Raw genomic sequence first — 17,568 nt, forward strand, 5'->3', positions numbered from 1 at the left:
CATATGAATACTGAGTGGCACCATGTAGTGGACCCATGACATCCATTGACACCAGTTTGAGTGGTTCACTGACCTGCCAAGGATGAGTGGTAGTCCATGCGATTGCCTTACTTCACATGCAGACATCACACAGGTTGCCAGGATGGATCACCAGGGTCAAGGGTATGTCATGGAGGGTAGTAGCTGCCCTCATCCATAGGATCACATTGTGACTGGCATGCCCTAATCTTTGGTGCCAGATGCTTGCCTTGCTGCCAAACCTGTGGGGATGCTCTGTGTTAGTTGCCATTGTTGTTGCAGCAAAAGCTAGGGAGACAGCTGGCTCAGGCATATTGTCATTCCATATGATCATAGCAGCAGCAGGGTAACCATCCTGGCCTGTCAGCACTCTAATTGCATGTCCAAGCTTATCCTGAATTGTGACAAGCTCATTCTCAAAGGTCACTCTGCCTCATGTGCATGTGACAGACTTGGTACCAATGAGGTTGGTCACTGTCAGTGGTCGTGTGCCTAACACCCGACTCTCTGCGGAATGGGTCGTCTCAGCGGATCTCAGCGAGCTCCGATAGGGAGGGTTGACTTAATGTACTTCTCGGAGAACCAGTGAGGAGACTCTCCTTAATGGGTAACCATGATACCCAATGAGTGAGGCCCAAGGAACAGATGTCGACTAACTGCTGTTGGCACTCTGTACAGAGGTAACGTGGCAAGTTCAGCTCCTAGCAATGGTGTAGTACAATGCTAGCATGAGTGTCGAGATGTTGGCATAGTACTGTGAGTGATGGAGCTAGTGCTTGGTCGATGTTGCTGGCAGCAGTTAGGTGATAGGGACTGGTAGAGGTTCCAGGCCCACAGTGGAGGTTCCACCTGTAGTTGAGGTGCTACAGTGCTGATGTAGGTGTCGACGACATCATTTACAATACTCTTCATTTGATGATGAAGGCTCAGACTTGCAATGATCACAATAGATGATATTGCGATGTGCGACATAGAAAGAATGTTACTGTTCATGTAGTAGAATGTACAGCTATGATAACTGTGAAAGTTTAGTAGAGTGGATGAGTCTCTGCTCATCCAATAGCATGGGGAGATAGTATATATACAATGCTGTATCAAGGACACGATCTAGTGCCACCACACGACCTGCGTGTGGCACCACTCAGGCCTTGCTTGGTAAAGCTGACTTCAGCACCTTCCTGAGCTGCCAAGCCAACTACACTTCCAGAGTGATTGTTCCCTAGCAATTCATCACATGTCTGATCATCGTTGATCGACAATGATGACTTCCCACATGTACCACAGAGTGGCATTGCTCAACAACCCTCCCATCTGTTCCTGCCACCAGTAGTCCCCGATATCCAGCGAGTTACAGTCTCCTACTGGATCTCCTTGGGAACTGCTGAGTCAGGTTCTTACACAGCCCTTCAACCGATTTAACCTCTCTGTCTGTGCAGATGGCGCAGACTCCATTTCGGCCGACCGGCTCCCATGACAGTTGTCAGGGGTCTCGCGCCTGAAACCCAGGTCGGTCTGTCGAGATACTCGGTGACTATCAAACTGTGCGACAGCTATTGTCTCGGTATCGGTGACTATCAAGTTGCGCAGTGACAGCAGGTGGTGTTCGTTGTATATACTATCGTAGGTTTCGGCTGACCTCTGTGGACACTCTGTTCAGGGGTAGCTCAGCACAATCAATATCAATGCTTCGGTTATGATGACACCAAGATCTGGTGTGAGTGTTGATGATGATGAGGTTGATGATGTTGGTGATAAGGTTGGTGGGTGTTGATGAGAATGAGGTTGATGGTGTTGGTGATAAGGTTGGTGGCGTCAACACGAGTGTCCAGTGTGTTGACTGATGCTTGCTTAAGGTGATCCCCAGACCGCAGTGGACTACTGCCTTCGGTTCTATCTATCTCCAGACTGCTAACCTGCTATGGGCACCTTCGGATGTCAGGTAGTGGTGATACAACACATGCACTACAATGAGGAGCAACCTTGATAGATTGCTGCTATGCTGACTGAAACTAATTTATACTTATGCTGAAGTGATAACTAGTTATGGTGAGTAGAGTGGATGAGGATCCACTCGACCTATGATGATGAGAAAGCATGGTTATATACCTCTTCACAGCATCGCCAGCGATGCTGCTCCTGCTCTCTCTCCAGAGAGTACCTTCTTCATCGAGTACTGCTCAGGGGCCTCTCCTGCTCGGCACCCCTGTGCCTCTTGAGTGGTGTCGCCTCCTTCGACACTGCTCCTCCTCCTCATGACCTGGTGTCGACTCCTTCGACACTGCTCCTCTTCCTCATGACCTGGTGTCGACTCCTTCGACACTGCTCCTCTTCCTCAGGACCTGCCTGCTAGTGTCCTATACACTTGTCTCTCGAGCCCCTGAGTGGTAACCATCTGAGCTTGGTCCTCTTCGTGGCTGTGCCTGCTCCTTGAGCTTGGTCCTCCTCGTGGCTGTGCCTGGCCCTCCTCGCATGTGGCTTGGTTCTCCTTTGCATGTGAGTCCATAGGAGTCCATGGTCTCCATGGAGACTGCACTACGACCATGCTCTCTACTGGTATCGACTAAGTCTTCGATACCTGTGCTCCTTCCATATGAACCAGTGACTCTCCTGCTTCTTGAGCATCCAGGCCCATGACAACAGTCACGAGGTTGGGGACCAACAGACAGTTTTGATATGTCATTCACTCCCATTGGCACAGCTGGGAACTGAAGCTCAGGAGGCTAACAGTTCCCCCCCATCTTGGTGGCAACAAGTTCTCCTCCATTGGCTGTGGTAATGTTCACAGACATGTCCATGTCCCACCAACCCTTTCCATGCTGGGGCAAGTTTACCATGACACAGGATGCCCCAGAATCAAACACAAATGGCATGAACTGGGGTGGAAGGTCAATGGGTGCTGGCTTGACTTCTGTGGCAAATGCCAAGGCTGGCACCATATCCTAGTCCTCCTGGGTGTCTTCAAGAGGTAGTATGACACATGCATTGGCATGACCCTTGGGGGACACCTTAATCTTTCCTTGTTCCCACTTGGTGTGAGCAGCATTGTCTGGGCAACAATTGGCAGTGTGGCCAAGTTCACCACAGGCCCAACAATTGATGAGCATGGCAGTGTGCAATGCAATCAGTTCCAATGCTTCAGACATGGGAGGAAGGTGTACAGGGGCACTTTTGGCCACAAGTTCATAACATTCGTGAAGTATGTTAGCTACACTTTTGGCTGTTTGCTCCTTCCCATGAAGTCTCTTGTGCAAGACAAACACTGAGTTGAATAGTGCATTTCTGTCTGAAGGTAGTGTGTGCTTGAGTGTCCAGTAACAGTGATCCAGTGTCCAGGGGACCTTCAAGTAGGCATGCAATTTGGATACATGAGCTTCCCATTTAGTAAGGAAGTTGTATGCTCTGCTTCCAACTTGGTCCCAATGCAAGTCATAGGTGGCTGTGAGGAGCTCATACTCCTTGGCAGTGGAGTGTACCATACACTTATTCATTGCCCACTTGAACAGATCTACAGCAATTGGCATCGGTTGATTGCCATGCTCTGCAAAGTACTTGGAATGCAACTTGTTTGAGAAGCTACACATGATGATGGAGCCAAGCATGGAGTCAGCATCTTCAAAAGTCATTGCCTTTCAGTTGAGAATGTTACATGTGAATGGAATGACAGACAGCATTGCAAGCATCTTGTGTCACCATGCATGCACTGAGACCGACCTGGGGTCCAGTAGGTCCTGTTCCTCCCATTTCATCTTATCATTTAGACCAGAAAACACCTTTAGATGGTGATTTGTGATTGCACTGAGTTCAGGGGTAGGACACAGTGTAGCTTCATGGCCAATCAGATGGTGATTGGAGTTGCTTGTTTCGAAGGCTGGGGTGTTGCTCTGACCCAATGTAGGGCTCTCAACCTTAATGGGGAGGCATGCATGTTTGATTGGACCCTCAATCTTGAGATCAAGGATGTGAGTCACATCCCATTCCTCATTAGCTAGGAAGAGAGTCACTCTGGTTTGCATTGCTCTACCTAGCTTGGTTCAGTCAGCAAATGGGCCAAGATTGTGCATTGCTTTGTAGAGGATACCAATACATTCAATCATGATGGACAATGGTGAGACTACCTGCTCTTTGTCATCGTCATCCATCATGTACTTCAGGAGTCAACTGGTCTTTGGGGTATTTGGCATGCCATAGACTTTGTTGGTCATAACCTGATTGAAGCAGTTTTGGACTATCATTGGCAGGCATGGAAGTAGATCCTGCATGGAGTCAACAAAGTCATCATACATCAAGTAGTCTATCTCAGACATCATTGAAGGTGAATTTGAGGGTGAGGTAGGGCTTGGTTTTGGGCTCATAACCTGTTAGAAACTGGAGTCATTTTGGTCCTGATACTAGTGATTGGGGAGAGTCTAAGTACAATGTTGCTGCTAGTTTATAGACAGAACAAATATACTCAATTGACTAAAGGAATATGGTGAGAGCCTAGTGCTCTCTGTGAGATATATATACAAGTGAGCAGCACATGCTGAATGTGGGAGTTGCTATGCTTAATGATCCAGCCTGACAATGAGCAGGACTTTGTTGTCCCCAATCTCTGGTGAGATTGGTTATCCTTGATCTCCAGTTGAATCTGCCTCCTCATTAGATTGGCTCTGTCTGATCTCCGATCTGGTCGACGTTGCATCGCTCTTCAGCGTTGTCATTGGATCGCCAATTTCAGCATGAACACCGACAATTCGCGTCTGTCTGCCAATCGTGAATGCGAGAAAGGAACTCAACTGTGGGAAAAGGAACAAGAGCAACAAGAAGAAAAGGCACACAAACGGCAGCGGGAAACCATGTCGGGACGCCACAACCGTAAGGGGCGCTGAAAAGCACTCTTGTGAGCACTACTGTAACTAACTAGGACAGTTGTTACTGCAGTCCAACGCATCCTGCTGCAGAAAAGCGCACACTTTTTGCTCGTGGCATCGGCATCGTGCCTCGGCGTGCGATCATACGGATCATTACAGTGGGCCTGTCTTTCTCTTCGTGAAGAGATGTCTCCCTTTGTGCCTGACAATGGCCAGAAGGATCCCTCTTGGTCTTTTGTTCCCACCATCATCTCGTTCCTTTGTCTGCCATAGCTCTCATCATCATCAGCACCACCTCGATTGCGCCGGTCGCACTCGACACCTGCACTCGACACCTGCACTTGTCATCGTTCTGCACAAAGGATCACGCAGTCTCCTGCAGGAAAGCCTATTGGGCCAATACAAGAGGACCAAGTCCATCAGGAAGTTCCGAAGTGCCGCTCATCGTATCCAACTTTCTCTCGTTGCAGCCGGTCTGCCAATTTTCTTTTCGCCCACCTTCAACCCTTTCCGACCGTTTGAGGTCCCTGATAGTCTCCTAGTCAGGCAAGGTTTCGAGACGAGTTGCAACCACCCCGACCAAGCTACGACCGTGATGTCCATCGTCAGATAACATCTCTACGTCCAGATTTACGGCTCTCCTGCACCTGCGATCCGATACCCCTCGTTGTGACAGGAAATGTCCTCGCAGTTCGCCCCAAAAGAGCTCCCTCCACCACCTTTACGCATCGACAAGCAGCGCAACGGCTCGCAACCATGGCCAACAGGAGCCTCTGGATCCGATATGACCTCGACCGGTGAGCCTTCGCATATCGGCCTACCTTCGCAGCATCAGGCAAATGGGCCCACAGAGGGGCACCACACCAACAGTGGGCGCTTTCGCATCCATGTGCCTTCCCTGACAAGACAACAAAGCAGGTCATCAGAAGCAGGTCCGAGCAATCCTCCTGTCGCTACCCGATCTAGAGCACCCTCATCTGCGAGCTCGCAAGCTCCAGGCAAAGCTTGGCAGCCCCGATGGGCACCCAAGTTGAAGCGCACCACACCATCCGAGTCCGTCACAACCTACTCGCCCATCCTCGACGCTTCGCTCCCTCTACCGCCACCCTCCGCCGCATCCCCTCCTCCCGCTATACAGCTTGACGACGCAGGTTTCGGCCTACCCTTCAGCACCTCTGGATTGCTTGACCTCAATGCTTCTCGCTTCTCCTTTCTCGATATGAGTAACAAAGATCAGGACAGTGATTCCGATGGCGAGGGTGTCAAGCCAGGCCCTTTCCCGGTTGTTGCATTGCCAACAATCAGAGATCCACCGTTGACGCAAGATGCGGATGGCCGATCCCCGCTCACAGCGAGCTCATCAGTCAACGGCCGATATGCAGCATCTGCAGCTCCTTCAAGTTCTTTGCGTGGAGAGATCAGTCGTGACACGCTCAAAGTGCCACTCCCCTCATCGCCACTGCCTGGGAATGCCTCTCGTTCACCGCAAGTGTCGCTGCCAATCTCTTCTCCCGCTTTGGCATCACTCATCAGCTCTTTCCCATCGCCCACCGGGCGTGAAGCATCGTCGAACGAAGCCGCCTCGATCTCTCAACTCTCTCCTGCCGAACCAGCAGATGACAAGGCCTTGCATGTCCGACCAGCCATGGTCAAGGAAAACAGCTGGGATGGTGGTGAGCGCTGGGATGCAGAAGCGCACAAACACGGTGGTTTGGCAGGCTCCGATGCCTCTACAGAGTCGCCGTATCTCGACATGGATGAAGACGACACCGAATTGCTCGAAGCTTCCTTCTCTCGACCTTCAGCGGAAACGATGCAACCGACGCTGAGCTCGTCATCCTCAATGTCGCAATCCAAGAACCGCACGACTCGCAACCTTCCCCCTCGTCCCGCTCCCACCATGGCTTTGCCAGACTTGCCACCAAATACCCTGGCCAGCTCGCAAGCCACTGTTCGGCGACACACGCCGAGCAACAGTGTGCAACTCGACAATCAGCAAAAAGTTGTCGTCAACACTTCAGGACGGCCCTCACGACAGGCGCAGAAGCCGCTCATTCTGCCCACATTGCGCTCTTCAGCCAGCATCGATCGCCTCGCGACCATGAAGACGGCGGATGGCCCTTTGAACGCGTCTCTCTCAAATGAGCCACTGCAAGCCAAGACTCCGAATGGTAGCAATCTCAAGTCATTGACGCTTCGACGCAACGCATCCACTGACGAGCTTGCAAAGTCGCTCGACATTCCACGCGAGACGGTCCAGCAAATGCTCGATACAACTCAGCACGTTTGGCGCAACCACTTGCTCGGCTCGGCTGCTGCCCTGCAGATTGTTGACGAAACGCCCAACCACAGCTCAGACCGTCTCTCCAGGTCGAGCTCGACTCCGATGCTCTCGACCCTGTTTGCCTCACAAGGCTCTTCGGACGATGCTGTGGCTCGTGAAGATCTATCTAAGGGAAGTGTGGCCAGACCGCTTGTGAACCGCGGCAGCAATCGTACATCGACTCTCGGCCTCCCCTACATATCTTCATCGAGACCACCGTTCGAGCAGCAGAGCCCTGGTTGGACCATGTCCAAGAGCAGCATGGATGCAGCGCGTCCTTCCACTACGGCATTGCAGGCGGAGCGTGCAAAGCATCGTCGCACCTTTCTGGGTCGAGGCAGCGAAGATGGACCAACAGCCAGCTACAACTTCTCGAGGCCCATCCGTCGAGATGCCGATGCCACTGACGCTGAACTTGCCGCAAGCGTAAGCATGCCTGCTCTCTCTGCCATAAAGCAAGCGCCCAAGCCGCCTGCTCTGTTGCAAAGCCCGCTTCTGCTCAAAGGCGAATCGGAAGCGACTGGCTTCGCTCAGTTCGTCGTCAACGATGAACAGGAGATCCTTGCATATTCCGGCTCAGAAGCTCATCAGACGTTCACGCTACCCCGCGTGCCACCGAAAGCAAATGTTACTAACGCGCAAGAACACGCAGGTGTGCAAAAGTCAGTGTTGGCTCTGCCACAGCAGGATCGAACCCCCTCGCCCAGATTGGTTCGACGCAACTCTGATACGGTCCTGAATCGCTTTGCGCCTGAGTTCGGCAAGCGAGCTCCAGGTGAGCTTCACGCTTGGAGTGTATGCATTGATGATGACGGCGTCCCTGCTATCCGCCCGTCTCCCTCGGCCTTTCATCGTCCTAGCTGCCCTCTCGCTGGTAAGAATAACGCGACTTGGCAGTGCGGCTGCCGAGGCGACATGGCAGCTAGTCTCAAGAAGGTCGCAACTTCGTCGGGCGCTCCCACCTCGTTTGCAGGCAACTTGCAAGTGTCCGGTCCATCATCGCCAGGACGCAACCGATCGCTGAGCGCAAGCAACGTCCTGGATCCTGTTCGTCAAGCGCAGCTCTGGAATCAAGTCGAGAAGAACAAAGAGCTCATTCGAAAGCATGAGCAGGAGATTGCGGGGCTGCAAGAGCAGGTGGTTAGAATTTCTACGGAGATTGCTTCTGGCCGTCCCTCGATTTCGTCCGCGTTTGCTACTCCAGATCTTTCTTCCGTAGCCCTCTTCCCAGCGCCGCCGACGAAAGCCAATAACGGCGAGTCAAGGAAGCCTTTGCCCTCAATCGCCTCGTCAGAGTCGGATAGATCCGCGCCTCTGGTACCAACAAAGGCCAGCGGCGTCGAGCCTTTCCCAAGCGTAAGCGCGACGCCAAAACCAGCCGCCCATGCATCGGTCACTTCACAACCTCAGCCTCCTCGCACTCTTCGTGGTAGAATTACATCCATGTCAAAGATGAATCTTGCAGGGCGTGACGAGGATGTCCGCGCATCTCAGTCTTTGGACTTGGAACACTCTCGTCTGCGATCTTCGTCGTCCACTTCGAGCCTGAACAAAGTCTTCCGCTTCCCCTGGTTGCGCTCAACGGACAAGCAGACGGCTTACCCCCAGCCCACACCCTTCCCCTTGGGTCAGAGCGCGCATGGGAGTTCTGCATCATCGGCCTCTGTTCGTGACAAAGCTTTGCCCAACGTTCAAATGTTCTCTGCAGACGTATCGCGACCACTGCCTGCGCCACCTCTGTCAGACACAACTTCGCTCAACAAGGACAAGCGATACCCGCCAAGCTCGCGCAAATATTCTTACGAGATGCTGCACGGGCCTGCGTTCCACACCAGCGTCGGCTCGCGACACTTGCGAGGACGTTCGGGAAGCTCCAAGTCTTCATCTTTCGGCACGAGCATCTTTTCGTCTAACGAAAGCAACGAGGTGAACGAGAGCTCGCGGTTTGCCAGCTTCGCGAAGCTGGGACGTCGATGGGACTCGATTTCATCGCGAGGCACCAATGTTTCTGCTAGGAACAGTGCCGAGGTGGCACAGAGAGTTGGTCCGTCGTACGGATCGATGCCAGCTCTGTCTTCAGTAGCGAACAAGCCAATGCCGATCGTCCCAATCGAAAAGGAAGCAGCTCCACGACACTACAGCGCTGAGCAGCCGACAAGACCAAAGACGCCACCCCCTCGTCGAAGCTCGCTCCTGCGCAGATCATTGGAAGTTGCCCCTCCTGCTAGGCGGACGCCAATCCCAGCCGAATTCTTGCAAGCGAACGATGCGGTGATGGCACCCATTTCGGAGCAGAGTGAGATGGGAAGCCCGGCCTCGGTGCGACTTGCAACGATCCATGCTGATCTAGAGATGAGCCCAGCCAGCGTAGTTGGAGCATCTCCAGCGGGCGGACCTGCCAGGATGAGCTTGAGCGAACGCTACCGTCTTCAAGGCTTGACGGTGCCTGCTCCTCTGCCGCTGTCTTCGTCACATGCTTCTTCGCTTACTTCTCCTGCATTGGGATCAGCGGCCGAGCCAGACTCAGGCACCAAGGTTGGAGAAGCACCGAGGTCGCCGTCTTCGCCACGTTCTGCAAGGATGCCATTGCCAGTGGCCTTCTCTCACGGCACTCTCACAGCCGCACGTCGCCCATCACTCAAGTAGCAACATAGTCAAGCAATTTGCGTTCACCACATCTGTAATTCATCTGTATCACCCGCAATCGCTGCTCGACTTGTCTGTGATCATGTCGATACCGAGAACGATGGGCAAGCATTGCACTGCATGAGTCGACTATGGTCGGTAGTATGCACTCCGACAGAGCATACAATATGAAGCTAATGGTTGACTACGCCATGGTCAGGGCTCGAGCAGCTCAATGTTCTTTGCCTAGAAGCAGGTGAATTCATTCGAAGTTGAACATTTGAAGCACCGAAAGCTCATGAGAAGTTCAAAAAGAAGCAAAGCTCGACTTTGCGGATACAAGACTGCAGCCAATTTGTATTCGATTTCGGAGAAAAGAGGTGAGAGCTTGAAAGCTCAGACAAAGCTGCGTTACGCTCTTCTGCTGGTGTCTGTTCTGTCCCTTCCCCGCACCCCCTTTTCTTTTCTCTTTGAAATTCTTTCTATTTTTCCACAGCATTGCCCTGCTGCTGCTCCTGTCGAGTTGAATTGCTGTTGGTCTTTGCGAGTGCGTGTCGAGAAATCGACAAAAGTGTCGTTCCCTTGGGCTTTGACCATCTAAAAAGTGCCTTTGTTGGTGAATGCGCGCGCCTGCTGGCGGAGGAACTCGAGACTTTCGACTCCTGATCTGCTTTGCTGCGCGCTCACTACACTCAGTCAGTAACTCCACCTGAGCCCACCGTCGTTGTTGGTTGTCGCAGAAAGACGCGCTCCACTAAGTGACTTCGACTCTTACATCTCCACTCCTCATCATAGAGACCCTATCATCCTCTCTCATTGTCACCTGCTTGCGAATCCGTCAGTTCACGGCCTCCGGTACCACATTCGAAGCTCGACTATCCTACACTCCAACCACCTCGATCCCACCTCGCATCGGACTAGCATTGGCTTGGTTGTCTCAATCCCGCATCGCATCGTCTCCATTGTTCTGACGCATAGGACTGGACCGCATATCTAAATCTGCTCTTCGAGTCGTTTGACGGAAGCAAATCCTTTCTGCTCCTACTGGTCTCATCTAGCACGCCTAACAGACATAGCACTGCAGAGCTCAGCAAAGTAAAAGCGCGGAGAACCACCTTGCATTTCCATCCTCAGCAACTCTCACGTTCATCAGAGACAGCAGCGCATAGCGATAACGGCTTGCAAACGAAGCTATGGGTAACATCTGCAGTTGCTGCGGATGTGGCTCCTCGAGAAATGCCAACTATGAACCTCTTCTGCTCGACAACGAGCGAGATGCTGTAGCCGACCTTCTCCAGTACCTTGAAAGTGAGTGATCCCGCGATGCCACACGTATGCCGCTATACCTACATCATTAGTTCCGCTATCGCCCATGGCTTGCGATGCTCCAAGCAACGTACATGCCATATTCGTGTTTCACATTGTCACAAGTCCAATGCTGACCGCTTCTGATTCCTGCCCCCTCTCCTTCCTACTTGTAACGCTCGTCCCATGCCAACTTACTACTACATCCTTTTTACCGCAATTGCAGACCGATCCGAGACCAACTTCTTCGCTGGCGACCCGTTGCGAGCTTTATCCACCCTTTCCTTCAGCGACAATGTGGACCTGCAGAGAAGCGCCGCCCTCGCCTTTGCCGAGATCACAGAAAAGGAGGTTCGCGAGGTCGGACGCGACACACTCGAGCCCATCATGTTCCTTCTGCAAAGCCACGACGTCGAAGTCCAACGAGCTGCTAGCGCCGCTCTGGGCAACCTTGCTGTTAATGCCGAGAACAAGCTCCTCATCGTCAAGCTCGGTGGTCTCGAACCTCTGATCCGCCAGATGCTCAGCCCCAACGTCGAAGTGCAGTGCAACGCCGTCGGCTGCATCACCAACCTTGCCACTCACGACGACAACAAGACCAAGATTGCAAAGTCCGGCGCATTGGTGCCGCTCACCCGTCTCGCTCGTTCCAAGGACATGCGTGTGCAGCGTAACGCAACCGGTGCTCTTCTCAACATGACACACAGCGACGAGAACCGTCAGCAGCTTGTCAATGCTGGTGCCATCCCCGTCCTTGTTGGTCTGCTCGGAAGCTCCGACACTGACGTTCAGTATTACTGCACCACCGCCCTCAGCAACATTGCCGTCGACGCCGCCAACCGTAAGAAGCTCGCTCAGACCGAACCCCGCCTTGTCCAGAACCTCATCGGCCTCATGGAGAGCAGCTCGCTCAAGGTGCAGTGCCAGTCTGCCCTTGCCCTTCGTAACCTTGCATCGGACGAAAAGTACCAAATCGAGATTGTTCGCTCGAACGGCTTGCCTCCTCTACTCCGATTGCTGCGATCCTCGTTCCTGCCTCTCATCCTCTCCGCTGCTGCTTGTGTCCGCAACGTTTCGATCCACCCTGCCAACGAGTCGCCCATCATTGACGCCGGTTTCCTCCACCCGCTCATCGACCTGCTCAGCCACGAAGACAACGAAGAAATCCAATGCCACGCCATCAGCACACTCCGCAACCTTGCTGCTTCCAGTGAACGCAACAAGACCGCCATTGTCGAGGCAGGTGCTGTCGAGCGCATCAAGGAGCTCGTGCTGAACGTTCCTCTCAGCGTACAGAGCGAGATGACTGCATGTGCTGCCGTCCTCGCGCTTTCCGAAGACCTCAAGCCACAGCTCCTCGAGATGGGTATTTGCGAGGTGCTCATCCCCTTGACTGCTTCGTCTTCGGTTGAAGTTCAGGGCAACTCGGCAGCAGCGCTCGGCAACCTTTCATCCAAGTCAGACGACTACGGTCCTTTCAACGCTGTCTGGTCGCAGCCCGAGGGTGGTCTGCATGGCTATTTGATCCGATTCCTCGAGTCGCAGGATTCCACTTTCCAGCACATTGCAGTATGGACCATCGTGCAGTTGTTGGAGAGCGGTGATGCACAGCTCGAGGAGCACATAAGGAGTTCAGAGCAATTGTTGCCACTCATCCAGCACCTTGCCTCGCTGTCGGCTGACCACAGCGCGGAGGACGTCAGGACTGAGGGCTCCGATGACGGTGCATCGGCAGAAGGCGAGATTTCTTCCCTTGCCAGACGCATTCAGGAGATGATCAATGAGCCGCAGCAGTAAGACAGGAAGAAATTCATTCCTTTCATTACTAAGCTTCCTCACCATCCATTATCGTCATCGCATACCCCAGCCTTATTGTAACTCATCGATACTCGAGGTACACTTTTACGGCACTGAACATCTGAATCGAGCTCTTCCTCCGTCTTGAATTTTGTTCTCATGGTTCAGACATTTCATCCCTTGCTCTTCTTCCATTTCTCGTTATGTTTTTTTTTTTTGTCAATCTGCTATCTTTACGTTCTTTTCCCTATGCTTGTATCTGCGTTTGCGTCAGTGTGATTGAGGGATCTTCGATCTGTGTGCTCGATGACTTGTTCGATCGAACACAAATCTGACTCAACCGCTCGGACTGGTGCGTTTCCTGAACCTATTGTCTGACTGGCAGCGTTCGTGTGCTCAAGGAGAAGCGGAGAGCGTCCAACTTCAAGAATAGGACATCCCAGGTGCTGCGGGCTGTCCGCGTAAAAGCATGCTGGCTCAAAGATCACAGTGCACGCTGGGCATCAAGCCTCAAATCACTCCGGCATCAACATGGGGAAGGACCTGTAGATTCGAAGTTGAAGCAAAAAGCTGCGAAACATCCTTACTCCTGAGTGAGGAGATTTAAGGGTTGACAGCGTAGTTGATCTTCTCGTTGTGAAAGAAAGACTTAGAGCCGTCACCCCAAGGGAAAGCCTTTTTGCGAATGTTGTTGTATTCGTAGAAAGTGCGCTCAGGAGGCTGGTTGCCGTTCTCGTGGTATTCGTGAACCATGTGGTCGTAGTGGTGCTTTTCGATACCGTAGATGTAAACGCCTAGAACGATGGAACCTGGGATGCAGACGTACATAGAAACCTTGCGCCAGAGGTCAGCAGACTCTGTGATCCGGGAAAGATGGAAAAGGAGGAGGTTGAAGGGGTCAGTATGAGGTTTCAGATGTAGAGATGTTGGAACGGAATGCGGGGGAATGGGCTGCGGTGCGGATTGATATCCTCTTTTATAAATCCTGCTATGCCTTTGCTGTTGCCTCTCCTGTCATGCTGTAATTGTCGAGATGTCTGTCTACATCACGGCTGACCCATTACCATTTGCCCTCCTTGTTCATCGCAGCTGGCATGAAGCAATCGAAGTGAGGCCATTCGTGCACTTTGTCTTCCCGTACAATGCGAACTCTTCCCCTCCTGCTCCTATCGATCCCAATTCTACTCTGCCTCATTCCTCCGCATCTTCCTGTCGAGACAATACTTACTTCCAGCGTGCTCCTTGTGGTGGACACGCGCGGCAACGAACTCGTTCTCGCCAGCTGCGGTTGCAAGGCGACGAACGCTCTGCTGTTGAACACGAGCAACAGCCAAGGTCATGTTACGGCCAAAGAGGCCAGCTGAGAATCGAGATGCCATCTTTAGATTGATTAGGATGTGTGGTGGTGATACGATAAGATGGAGGTTTCGAAGCGATCAATAAGGAAAGAGTGCGTGCGGAGACAGTGTGACTGCGATGAGTTGAATAGCGCGCGAACGCTCGATTTCGGAAGCGAGAATTTCCAAACGCTGATCCGGCTCCGATTAGGCAGGATGGTTCGTTTGAGGCAGATCAACAGTGTGCCGGCTATTCCCGTGCAAGTGATGAAGCGTCTTTTTCCTTCAATTGTGATATTCCACAGACGTAACAGGGTCGAATAGTGCGTAAAGGCGGATATGAGATTGGCCGCGGCAGATGCATGCCAAACTCTGAGCTTAACCTTAGAGACCCGTCAAACACAAGTGACAGCACCGCTTTTCGTCACAAGCACAGGTGAGAACACATGAAGGGAGCAAACAAACAAAGTCAACAATTGATTCGGTACGTGTATGAGTGAGAAGTACGATTTGTGTCGACACTTCGACCGTGCCTGTAAGAAGGACATGGGTATCACGGTTGGGACCACTCGCGATGGAAGAGGACTTTGAATGGCTCGGACAAGGTGTTGATATGGATGAATTCATGCACGTCAATCGTCGTCATCATCTCCGCCTGAACCTCCATCGTAGTCGCCCATACCATCTCCACCATTGTCATCGCCGTCATTTCGCCTTCGCTGCTTCTTCTTGTCATTTCGTACAGGAATCTTAATACCCTGAGAAGCCAATTTGCGTGACAATGGTGTTGGGTCAAGCATGCCTGGGAACCGTCTGGGCGAGTAGACTGTGAAAGGCTCGGTGTAAGTTTCAGCAAGTGCTTCGGCAACACCAGTGCCAACGCGGCCCCTCACCTCGAGGTTGACGAACATGAGCTTGATGCGATAGACACCTTCGGTGCGCACCGAAATGTCCTGGAAAACGAAAAAGATGCACCACTTGTCTTGTTCATCCTTGAGCACCGAAGCGCTTGCCACCGCTGCGCCCACCAAATTCCTCGTGTACGACTCTGCTTGACCTTGCAAAAAGTTGCCACCGCCAAACGCCATCGAGTTCGGAGAGGGTCGGTTGAAGGGATTCATCGAGGAAGGTCCACCCGAACCTGGAGAGCCCGAGCCTTGTGCGCCGCTGTCTGAGAGATAATCACCCTCGGAAGGGCCTTCAGCAAAGTTACCGTAGCTTGGACCCGAACGGTGCGCGTACTCATCGGATCGGTACCCACCAGATCCGCCCTGCTGCATGGGATGAACCGGAAGAGATGCTGCGTGGTGGTGAACGAGAATATTTCTGGGTGCAAGCATGAGATCGTCTGGGTGACAAAGATCTGTGGCGAGCAAGAAAAGCGAGGTGTTTACCTCCAAGGGACTGATCTCATCATCTGTCGCCTCATCGGTGATCACCAGCTTGACTATCAGTGTTGGGCTTAGGGGGCGTCGATCCTTGTCACCAAAACCGCACATTCTTGCACGACTTGGATGCTGGACCACCACAAGGCGATAGCGCTTTCCGTCCTCGACTCTCGAGAAGCCTTCTAGATTTGGGCGTTCGTCAGAGGTAGCTCGAAGCCCAAACTGGTCCATGCCACCACGTGCAGCGGCGGGCACACCGCTATATGTGGGTTCGTACTTTGTTGGTCGACTGGGACGAGAGGGAGCGCCGCCGAAAGATCCTTCTTCATCCTCGCGAGCCTTCATCATCTCGAGCTCGCGCTGATACGATCTCTCCTGGGAAGGGCTGCAAGGACCTCCTCTCGGATGTTGCCGGCGTTCAAAATCTCGAGCATATTGATCGTAGGCTGCGTGCTGGCCGCGTGGATCAGCGTAACGTTCCTGAGGCATCTGAGGCCGTTGCGCTTCGCTAGAAGGATAGCCGTAATCAGGCGGCGGCCTAGTATCTATTCGGTCGCGGCGCTGTGAAGGATAGTCGGAGGTCTGCGATGGACCGGCGCCACTTCCGCTTGCAAATGCAGTGTCACGTTCGTTGTCCTCGGAGCGAGACATTGTAAGCAGTTTGGTTATTGTGAACGTTAGACAAGAGTTGCTTTCCAATCGGCGGATTCGCCCGTCAACAGTGTAAGCGCTCCAATGAGACAAGGAGAGTTGCGTAGAATAGATAATGCTCGGACCTGTAACGGAGCGTCGAAACCGAACAATGATGTGTTCGGTGGGACAAGGCCGGAAATGGGGGCCGGACTGCATTGAAGAAGGAGAAGCGGGATGCAATGAAGCGGGATTTGTCAGTCAGTCGGGATCCTGTGCATAAGGTCGGGAACGGCTCTCAAAGTCGGATTCGTAGGCAGCGCCATTGATCAAAGGGGGAAGACCGCTTCTGCTTCCGAAGCGAACGATGCCTGCGTATCGACGGCTGCTTCGGGTGGGGATGAGTGTGGGCTCAGGACCCGCTCTTGGTCATCACGATTCGGACATGGGCGGGTTCATGGTCATCGCTATCAATGTACGAGCCACCTGGAAGCAACAGCCGAAAGCAATATGATCCTCAAGGAACAAGGCAGCCAAAGCCTTTGGCCGGCCAGCAATCGTCCATCTGCCTTGCGGCAAAACCTTGACACTATAGTGATGCGGCAGAGCAGCATTCGAGACATAGTGAACACTCACCGTAAAGACGTAATTCGTGAGACTGAACAAGCTTTAGCTAGCTCTGTACTATCAAGTCGTTTCGTTCGGTCTAGTCAGCTGAAACGGATAGGGTATTGCTCTGATTCTTGCGCGGCGGGCAAACACAATTGCGGGAAAAGTGGCTGCTGAGCGATAGTCGTTGTAACTGGAGCCTTGAGCACTGCCTCAGTCCTGTCGTGTCAGAAGTGGTGTGGTCAGATGGCGTATACACTGTGGGAAGCCGGCGACAACGTCTGAGGCTCTTCCTTGACTGGGATTGCTGCGGCGATCCGGAGACCTAATGAAGCGGTATTGGATGTTTCGATGATCGTCCAGATGCGGTGAGAAGATCAGTCCGAAGCGTTTGAGTGGCTGAGGCTACAGAGAGCGGCAAGTGGGAAAGCAACGCGAGTGCGGGTTGAAACCAAGATGGCAGTCAACAGAGGTCGAAAGGGAAAAGACGGTGGCCGGGAAGTGTCGCGGAGGCGGAGAGGGACGTAGGTTATGGTGGCTGAAAAGGAACGAGCCGCGTTGGTAGCGAGGAGCAGCTCCGAGAGTGTGGAAGAGAAGGCTGAGCGTGGAGGCCGAGCAAAACAAAGCGAAAGGCGCGGGACGACATCCAAACAAGGCCGAAAGACCATCGAAATCTACGCCGACAG

The 17,568-nt window shown here is 52.8% G+C and overlaps 5 protein-coding genes across 5 annotated transcripts; 2 read left to right on the plus strand and 3 right to left on the minus strand.

The window, feature by feature from the left end:
* Positions 1-2,957: 2,957 nt before the first annotated feature.
* Positions 2,958-4,157, minus strand: UHO2_01939 (uncharacterized protein; the record flags this gene model as incomplete). Its single annotated transcript, XM_041559376.1, has 3 exons — positions 2,958-3,591; positions 3,730-4,039; positions 4,103-4,157. The coding sequence occupies 3 exons, from the start codon at positions 4,155-4,157 to the stop codon at positions 2,958-2,960; spliced, it is 999 nt and encodes a 332-aa protein (XP_041415310.1).
* A 1,390-nt stretch (positions 4,158-5,547) lies between these two features.
* Positions 5,548-9,837, plus strand: UHO2_01940 (uncharacterized protein; the record flags this gene model as incomplete). Its single annotated transcript, XM_041559377.1, has 1 exon — positions 5,548-9,837. The coding sequence occupies one exon, from the start codon at positions 5,548-5,550 to the stop codon at positions 9,835-9,837; it is 4,290 nt and encodes a 1,429-aa protein (XP_041415311.1).
* A 1,172-nt stretch (positions 9,838-11,009) lies between these two features.
* On the plus strand, positions 11,010-12,918 carry UHO2_01941 (putative VAC8 - vacuolar membrane protein, required for the cytoplasm-to-vacuole targeting; the record flags this gene model as incomplete). The annotated part of the gene is made up of 2 exons (XM_041559378.1): positions 11,010-11,124; positions 11,348-12,918. 2 exons carry the CDS (start codon positions 11,010-11,012, stop codon positions 12,916-12,918), a joined length of 1,686 nt encoding a protein of 561 aa, XP_041415312.1.
* Positions 12,919-13,521: 603 nt separating this feature from the next.
* On the minus strand, positions 13,522-14,297 carry UHO2_01942 (uncharacterized protein; the record flags this gene model as incomplete). The annotated part of the gene is made up of 2 exons (XM_041559379.1): positions 13,522-13,775; positions 14,147-14,297. The coding sequence occupies 2 exons, from the start codon at positions 14,295-14,297 to the stop codon at positions 13,522-13,524; spliced, it is 405 nt and encodes a 134-aa protein (XP_041415313.1).
* Positions 14,298-14,887: 590 nt separating this feature from the next.
* On the minus strand, positions 14,888-16,294 carry UHO2_01943 (uncharacterized protein; the record flags this gene model as incomplete). The annotated part of the gene is made up of 1 exon (XM_041559380.1): positions 14,888-16,294. One exon carries the CDS (start codon positions 16,292-16,294, stop codon positions 14,888-14,890), a length of 1,407 nt encoding a protein of 468 aa, XP_041415314.1.
* Positions 16,295-17,568: the final 1,274 nt, after the last annotated feature.

Source organism: Ustilago hordei, assembly GCF_900519145.1.
Source record: "Ustilago hordei strain Uho2 genome assembly, contig: UHO2_contig_03, whole genome shotgun sequence".
In the NCBI taxonomy this organism is placed as follows: Eukaryota; Fungi; Basidiomycota; class Ustilaginomycetes; order Ustilaginales; family Ustilaginaceae; genus Ustilago; species Ustilago hordei.